The 8,221-nt window shown below is 33.4% G+C and overlaps 2 protein-coding genes across 4 annotated transcripts in view; one reads left to right on the top strand and one right to left on the bottom strand.

Moving 5' to 3' along the window:
* The window catches only part of LOC132171913 (vesicle-associated protein 1-2-like), a 19,510-nt gene that overhangs the window by 4,463 nt on the left and 6,826 nt on the right, over positions 1-8,221 (top strand). The window lies entirely within an intron of this gene.
* Positions 6,189-8,014, bottom strand: LOC132172683 (protein CANDIDATE G-PROTEIN COUPLED RECEPTOR 2-like). Its single transcript, XM_059584226.1, has 6 exons — positions 8,003-8,014; positions 7,492-7,713; positions 6,945-7,107; positions 6,752-6,854; positions 6,545-6,626; positions 6,189-6,440 (listed from the first exon to the last, which is right to left on the bottom strand). The coding sequence occupies exons 1-6, from the start codon at positions 8,012-8,014 to the stop codon at positions 6,363-6,365; spliced, it is 660 nt and encodes a 219-aa protein (XP_059440209.1). The 3' UTR covers positions 6,189-6,362.

Genomic DNA, 8,221 nt, shown 5'->3' with positions numbered 1-8,221 from the left:
AAATGCAAACTTTTAAATGGTGGTCAGCTCAAGCATAAATTTTGATACTAATTAATAAGATTAGGGTGAGATAGGCTTGGAATAGAATTTTAATTCATTAGAATTAGGTTATTTAAAATTAGCATTAGGATTAATTAGAGTTTCTTATCAATTTAGGTTATATCCGGGTTGTTTGGTAAAGAAGTTGGGGTCTCTTTTGTTACTATTCATCACAATTTTCCAAAAAAATCAATATCAAAGCATTCAAACTTTTTTACTTTTTATATTACATCATTCATTTTTTACTATTATTCAAATAAAAAAATCACTACAAATGAGATACAATATTTGTGAAATTGTGGTATTCTCCTGTTCTCAGTAGAGTTTTGTGGTATTTCTTACTCAAAATGAGCTATTGTGGTGTTCTCTTACCCGAAGCGGATAATTATTTCACTCAAATTCCATTCTCACAACCCAACCTGAGTGACGTTTCAAATTTTTCCAAGAAACCAAAAGGAAAAGAAGCTTAAACCCATTTTTAAATTTATTTTGGTTTTTCTTTTTTTCTTTTTTCTTTTTAATGTTGGTTTGTGCATAGGGGTTTCTTTCAAATAATTAAACTAAACAAAAAGATGATTGGGTGAGATATATTTATACGTTCTTAGAACACGTAATTTTTATATATATTTTTTAAAAAATGCATGTTACTTATATTAAAATATATATCAATCTAAAAGACTAAGTACAATATTTTTCATTTTTCACATTAATGAATGGATTGCGTGACTAAATTTTTTTTTTTAAAAAAAAAAAAAAAAAAAAATTCCAATCCGATATGAAGAGGCATGTCATTAGTTGTTTTGGCATCCTCAAAAGGTTGTGACTTCTTTGGAAACTCTCATTAATGTGTCCAGATATTTCTTTTTCTTTTTCTTTTTCTTTTTTATTTTGAAAGACAGATAATTCATACTTATGTTTTTGGAAAAGATCTTGAAAATTTTATAGGCTTGCGTTTTGTTGTTTATTTGAGACACCAAAGGATAACTATCATAGGATAAGATTGAAATGTATTAATGAATAGGTCTAAACGTTTAGAAGCCACTTAGCTTTACATTTAGTTGTTCATTTATGATAATTTTTTTAATTATTTTTTGAAGTTATATAACAGTTTTGGCATAGAAATATAAGTTAAACATATAATTTTGAACATTAAAGGTTCATATTTAATTTTATTTTCTCTCTCTATCTCATTAATTAACATACCTTTTAGTACTATATTAATACGACTAAATGTTCTTAAGAAGTAGCTCAATCGGCTGAGACCACACATAATGAAGTGGAGGTCACTAGTTTAAATTCTCCTCCCCCCTCTTGTGCGGACATGTCAAAAAAAAAAAATACGACTAATGTAATAACAATGAGTTTCAGTGATTTTAACAGTGATTTTCAATGTCGCATTATCAAGTTGTATGATACTTGTATAGCCTTCTACTAATAGTGTTACTTTATACACATATATACACTCTTAACACTCATTTATCATACATATCACACACCAATTGATGTGATGTGTGGCTGATATTTACTTAAAACATGTCATAGGAGTGATATATGTGTGAAGAGTAGCATTAAGCATAAATAATTGCATTGTAAGATTCAATGGAACTATTACATGTTAGATATTAAAAAACAAGATATGTTTCGTGTCTTTCTCTTGCACATTTCTTGTCTATTATCGTATAAGAAATGTGCAAAGTTATCATTGAATATGTAAAACATATGAATCCAAAAAATTTAGTAAATTTGTAAAAAAAAAAAAAATTTAAAAAAAAAATTGCAAGAAAATAAAAAAGCGAACATAAGATAACAATTAATTTCCATTGCAGTCATCTTAGCTATGTTTGGGAAGAGGCAGGCCCGGCACTGTAGCTGGAACGGCACTGTTCCAGCTACAGTGCCAACTGACACGTGGCGCCAGAAAATAATTTTTTATCTTCTTTTTTTTTTTTTTTTAATCAAAATATTTTTTTTAAAAAAAGGGGGTGGGAAACAGGGTGGTTCAGTGACCACCCTTAGCCAAAATAGAGGTGGTAGGACCACCCCATTTACAACAGAAGTGCGTGGAGCCACCCTGACTGATATCTGAGGTAATCGAACCGCCAGGTAGCTGAAAAGAGGCAGATAGGCCATACGGCAAAAGAGGGAACCGGTGCCTTTGGAGTGGCGGACCAGTGCACCGAAGTGGGGAGTGCCGGACCACCCCAGTGGGGTGGTTTCGACCACCGAATGCGGTAATAAGCAAAACCACCGGCCCGCCTAACGAAATGTCCGACCACCATCTGCCGTCCTTTTTTTTTTTTCATTGAATGAAGTGCGTGGACCACCCATGGCCTGAAATATTCGACCACCCGGATCGCCCAGAAGTGGCTCCGATACCCCGCCCAGCTTAAATAGAATCCGGCCACCCCATTTGTGAAAGTGGGCTGGGAACCGCCCACATCTTCCTACGTTTTTTTTTTTTTTTTATATTTTGCTTAAAAAAAATAATAATAAAAAAATAAAAAAACTGACCAAATGTCAGCTCCACACTGTAGCTGGAACAGTGCGGTGCGGTTTCAGCTACAGTGCTGGACCTCCCCTCGCCAAACGCAGCTCTTGATAAGAACCACTTAAAATGTTCAATGTATGAGGGTTTGGATGGGACAAGCCACCCTAATCCATAAATTAATGTGATGTAACCGTTAGTTTTGTTGTAGAGAAACATCCTTCTCCCTATCTCTCATAGGATCTCATAGGATCATGGATCCAGATTTGCCCTCCACCTCACGTCAAAATGGGAATTAAATACGACTTTCACATCAAAATGTGGCATTTACAATTTTCTTTTTTTTTTTCTTCTTTTTTCTCACAAAAAAATTATTATTATTTATTTATTTATTTTTCTAAATGATACCAAACCAACACCATCCGACTCCTTATAAATAACAAAACTCTTTACCAAATAACAAAGACAGATAAAATACCTAATCAAAAAGTATAATTTTTTACTTTTACTTCAATAAATTTTTTAGTATCTTCTTTATTTTATCTAAATATTATTTTTAATTTTTTGGAAAAACTTTACTTTGACCCTGAACTTTCACTCGATTTTATAAACCTCCTCTGAACTTCTAAATCTCTTATTTTGGACCCCTGAACTTTTAATTACTTTCAATGTGGACATCTCCATCAGATTTTAAACGTTACATGATGTTTATACCCCTGACTTCTGTATAAAATTTAAACTTTCAAAATGTTTTTTTTATTTTTTTTAAAATTAAAATCAAGGACATTTTGGTCTTTTTGTATTTTTAACGGCTCAAATTAACGAAAGGGTTTTAATTGAGAGTAATTGAAAGTTTAAGGGTCCAAAATGAGAGATTTAAAAATTTAGAAAAATTTGTAAAATCAGGTGAAAATTCAAAAGGCCAAAATAAAGTTTCTCCTAATTTTTTTAATTATATTTTTGCCAACACTCATATTTTTCAAACATCCATCTTTTTCAATAGTCATATTTTTCTAATGGTCATAATTTTTTCCTACCAGTCAATTTTTCAGTGGTCATATTGAAATAATAAAATGTAGTGTTGAAAAGAGAAACAATTAATAGCCTTATAAGATATAAATTTGAAACATGACTGCAACTATAACGGATAACCAGTCAAAGGGAGCAAGGGAAAAAAAAAGGTCCCAAACCCAACGTTGGTGTTGCCCTATTGAGAACAGCATTGAATGGAACCAAAAACATCCTTTCTACAAACGATCTCTTCCTTTTAGATCTCATCAAGTCATTTCATAATTACAACCCTTTTTCCTTTTCCTCTTTTTCTAATATATATATATATATATTTTTTGGGGATGATTCTCTTTCTGTAATATGGGTTCCAAACTTTTGATGCCGAGATCTCCCTACTGTCTTTTACTAGTCAAAAGAAAAGAGTCAATGAATAATATATATGTATAATTATGTATATATATATATATATATAGTACATGATGAGCCCTGGAAAGTGTCGTGCCGTATTATAATATTCATGCATCTATATATGAAAGCATTAATATTTACAAGTACGAAAATGATATAAAACCAACTTGGTAGTTGAGAAATTGGAAAAGGGCATAAGGAAGCTTTAATAACTGGGTCCTGTCAACTCAAAGCTTCCTTCAACTGTCACAAGCACAACCAAAAATTAAAGCTTTCCTCCAACCCTTCAACTACCTTTTTATTTTTTTTTCTGAATCATTGAATATGGTTTTGCAGCCTGCAAGCAAGCCTAATGAAACCCCATGTTTGTGATATAGGATAAAAAACTCCTGAATTTCTTTTAAGGATTTCATATTATTAGGTTGTCCGTAGAATTTTGTACAATTAGATTGTCCGAATAATACAGAAATTCGAACAATTTAAAAAAGGAGATTGTAGAGCTCACCTACACACTCAAGCAAGTTAACCTAATAACATCGAATTTTAGTTCTGTGATGTGATACAACTTGTTGAAGAAGATAATGCAGAAGTTCTGCAAGGCCAACCCACTGCATCTCTCATCCCCAACATTGAAAGAAAAGATAATTGTAAATAGAAATTAAAGGAAAATGTGGAATGAATAAAATAGACACAAGAATTTACGAACCCTAAAGACTACATTTTTTTTTTTTTTTGGGTGAACGGATAAAGACTACATTGTTGCTCTTATTCACTTGGTTAAATTTACAATACAAAATACTCTTATTTATAGGAGAATTAGAGTAGGTTGCATGAAAGGTCTCTTATAGGTTTTTTTTTAGTTTATTGCTACTAATTAATACATATAGATGTAACATATTAATCTAAATAGACATAACGTCTACTAAGTAATACAAACAGTTTTGATTTCTTTTAATGTGGATCATGAGACAATCTTATCTGTAACAAACATAACCAGAATGAGAAGACTTGATAACGTCTATCTTTATTATTAGTTTTGTATTTATAACTAATGTTATTAGTAACTTAGTTGGCTAAGTCTAGATAGGCTTCATTTCCTTTCAATTTGGGTTGAGCTAGCAGTATCGCATCAACTCGATCGAAGTTTTGTTGGAGGAGGTTCTATTAATGGTTCATCTGAGGATTTGTTTCGGGGTTTTGGTGGAGGATGTTGTTGAGGATTTAACTGATGATTCATTTGAGGATTTGTGTTAGGGTTTTGGTGGACTAAAGGTATTAGCAAAAGCCTCTTACGTGGTAGTTCTAACAAACAGTGCCAAAGTTGATACAATGACCGTGCACGTCGAACATCTAGTATAGAAGACGTTAAAAAAGACCAAGAGTGACGGGAAACCACCTTTGATGCTTAAGTTAGCAAGAGTGAAATCAAGATAGTATATGGACAAAATGTAAGCAAGAAGGGTGAAAGAGCTTGAATAGCTGTGACATGGACCGTTTTACCTTTATAGAGGTTTTCCGTCTTTAGTTTGCAAGCGAATATAACAAGACAAGTATCAAAGGTCAAAGGGGACAATATAGAAAGTGGTGCGCCTTCATAATTTAATTCCCTTTGGATTACACCTCCAACGGGTCCTTTCCTTACCATGTGGGTTTGAAACAGGCAATACAGTAAGGTCTCATAAATTACTTTCCTCTGAGGGAGAGCCCCAACACCTCATTTCCTTATTGAGCAAGTCTGAAATAACAAAGTAATCGGTAAATATGCGGATAACATTCCTGATATGATTATTACCATTTGGAGCATAAACGAGGGGGAGGGTTCCATTAGATATGGGCTAAGGCTACCTTTGGGCCAAAGGGGCCCTCAGCTGAGCCCACAGCCACAGGGCCCTTTGATATTTGGGTACTTCAAATATGTAATTCCATAATTTACTTATTGGAACTCGAATAAATATGACTGTAGAAAAGGTGTGTAAAATAATGAGGAAGCAACTGGCTTTACCAGATGACACTGCAGTTACTGGCAATTCAAAATTTGCAGCAACCATCTGTTCACAGTTTACACATTACCATATAAATATTCTGAGAAAAATTTTGCCTTTCCATAAGTTCTGGTTTTTCCTTGTTTAAAGGAGATGCACAGGTACAAGCAAGTTTACTGGATATCACAAAAAGGGAGGAAGAATTTTTTTTTTATATGTAATAAAGTTCTATTGAAAGACACAAGGTAAAGTATGCAAGATAATAGCAAAAAGGGGACAACATGGTAATAGCTTCTACAGTTGAGAAAAAGATATGGAGCCATACAAACATTGATCAAACATTGCCTGCATCTCAACATTCTGAGATTGAAGTACATATTTACTTTTATATACAGAGTGTTGTAACCAGATCATGTTGTGATTCAGAAGTCACCATATCACTCCCAATCAGCATCAAAGAAACCAGCATCTTTCATCTCCGAGTAGTATACGTTCTCTAAATGCAAATCTTCCTCCTGTGTCCATCAAGAGCACCATCAATTAAAAACAATACTATCTTATAACATTAAAATAAAATAAAATAAAAAGAAGCCTGCAAATAATGAATGATGATGATAACCTGGAAAAAGTCAGCCAGAAATGTCACATATAGAAGAGGAAGATAGAAGGCATGATAGCAGACAATGGTGGCACCGTACAACCTGTGACAGAAATTTTAATTTTAATTTTTTTTAAAAAAAAAAACTATTAGAAAAATGACTCTACAATTGAGGTGTTAATGGAATATTAGTTTTAAAGAGATTGATTAAAAAAAAAAAAATTTTACCAGAACCCAAAACTAGCCCCGTTTCCAGTAAGTGCACAAGCAAACAGTGCAAGAGCATTCGTCGAGAACATGATAGCAATGTAGTTGTAGAATGCAGGTCTTGCTGCAGAGTATTGGAAAAAAAACACTGTGAGATTAAACAGCCATGAAATTGATACGAGACAACTTTAACCATCTGCAAATGCAAACTTACCAGGTAATCTTTCTCTCCACTTGGAATGGTACATGAACAGTATGAAGCCATAGACTGCGGTCAGCACCAGCCTATGAACAACCCACAAGTTCCACTTCATCTGATGTGTATGATCATTGCTGTCAATGAATAACGGGATCCCAAATCCAAATAGATAAATTGCCTGAAAGAGATTCCATGGGCAAGGAAAGATCCATTACTTAATGCAATATTGTGTCGCTGAACAATTATCAACAAGTTCAAAAAAAAAAAAACGAACTTCAACAATAATCCAAATTTTAGTACTGGCATTAGCATGTAGTTCAATATGTGCAAAAGCTTCTATATATCAACCCCAAACATAATCAATTAAAAATGGCATAGGAGTTCATTGGTCCATCAGTGTACGAGCTGAGAGCCAAGAAATGTCGAGTGTGCTATTAAAACACATATGAGAAGGGAAAAAAATAATGCTTTGTCCCCCATAATAATGTTGTATTCTGATCATCATGGAAAAGGAAATATTATTTATAAGTGGATTTTTTTTCAACGAAGAAGCAAAGAATACCTTTAGGAGGAAATCCATACCGACGATAAGCCCTGAGACAACAAATGTCCGTGTCAACGCTTCTAACCCACTCACATGATTTCCTTGGAATAAAAAGGCCACCAAGCTTACTTCCAAAAATAGCATTCCAGATGTTGTAAGCAAAGACAAGACATTCCATGCCAGTTCTTTTCCGGGAGTGCACTCCCATGCCTGTGTCAATAAAGAGGATCCAGTTCTTAGCTAAAAGAACAACATGAAGTTTCAAGCAAACAGGAATGTAGATGAAACCAAGAGTTTAGAACAGCCCCATTGCATGTGTTATCAAACTTAATCACTGTCTTTGATTGCTGAAAAGTTACTTAATTCATTACACCAAAAGCAATTTAAGAAAGTCAGACAGTGGCTTGGAAGATGTCAATGTGCAAAGGTTCGATTTAACCAAGAATCTTTGCCTTGTGAAGAAATTCCAAAACTATGATAAAATAACAAGGAAAACACAAGCTCATCTCCCATATTATGGGGATCTTACTGGTACATGCATACTAGATTAGAAAATGTAAGTAAATCAAAGTCAACACATGTTGGAACCAGAGTTTAGAAGACAAAAGAGTTAAAGAAACAATCAAGATTAAAGAGCATCAGCACCATGTGAACACCTGCACACGCGAGAGAATGGCCCTTAACTGAAAATTTTTTCCTCTTCTATATTCAGAATTTATTTTCATGTATAAATAAGATTTTTGTTTTT

This window comes from Corylus avellana, chromosome ca2 (assembly GCF_901000735.1).
Source record: "Corylus avellana chromosome ca2, CavTom2PMs-1.0".
In the NCBI taxonomy this organism is placed as follows: Eukaryota; Viridiplantae; Streptophyta; class Magnoliopsida; order Fagales; family Betulaceae; genus Corylus; species Corylus avellana.
Note: the sequence above shows the minus strand (reverse complement) of the source record. Positions and strands in the feature narration are given on the sequence as shown.

What these genes read in the sequence shown, in the direction of transcription:
- LOC132172683 (XM_059584226.1), bottom strand. An exon ending in GTATGGATTTCCTCCTAAAG is followed by an intron (nt 7,108 to 7,491) that starts GTATTCTTTGCT and finishes AATCTCTTTCAG; the next exon opens with GCAATTTATCTATTTGGATT. An exon ending in TTCTGGCTGACTTTTTCCAG is followed by an intron (nt 6,441 to 6,544) that starts GTTATCATCATC and finishes TGATGGACACAG; the next exon opens with GAGGAAGATTTGCATTTAGA.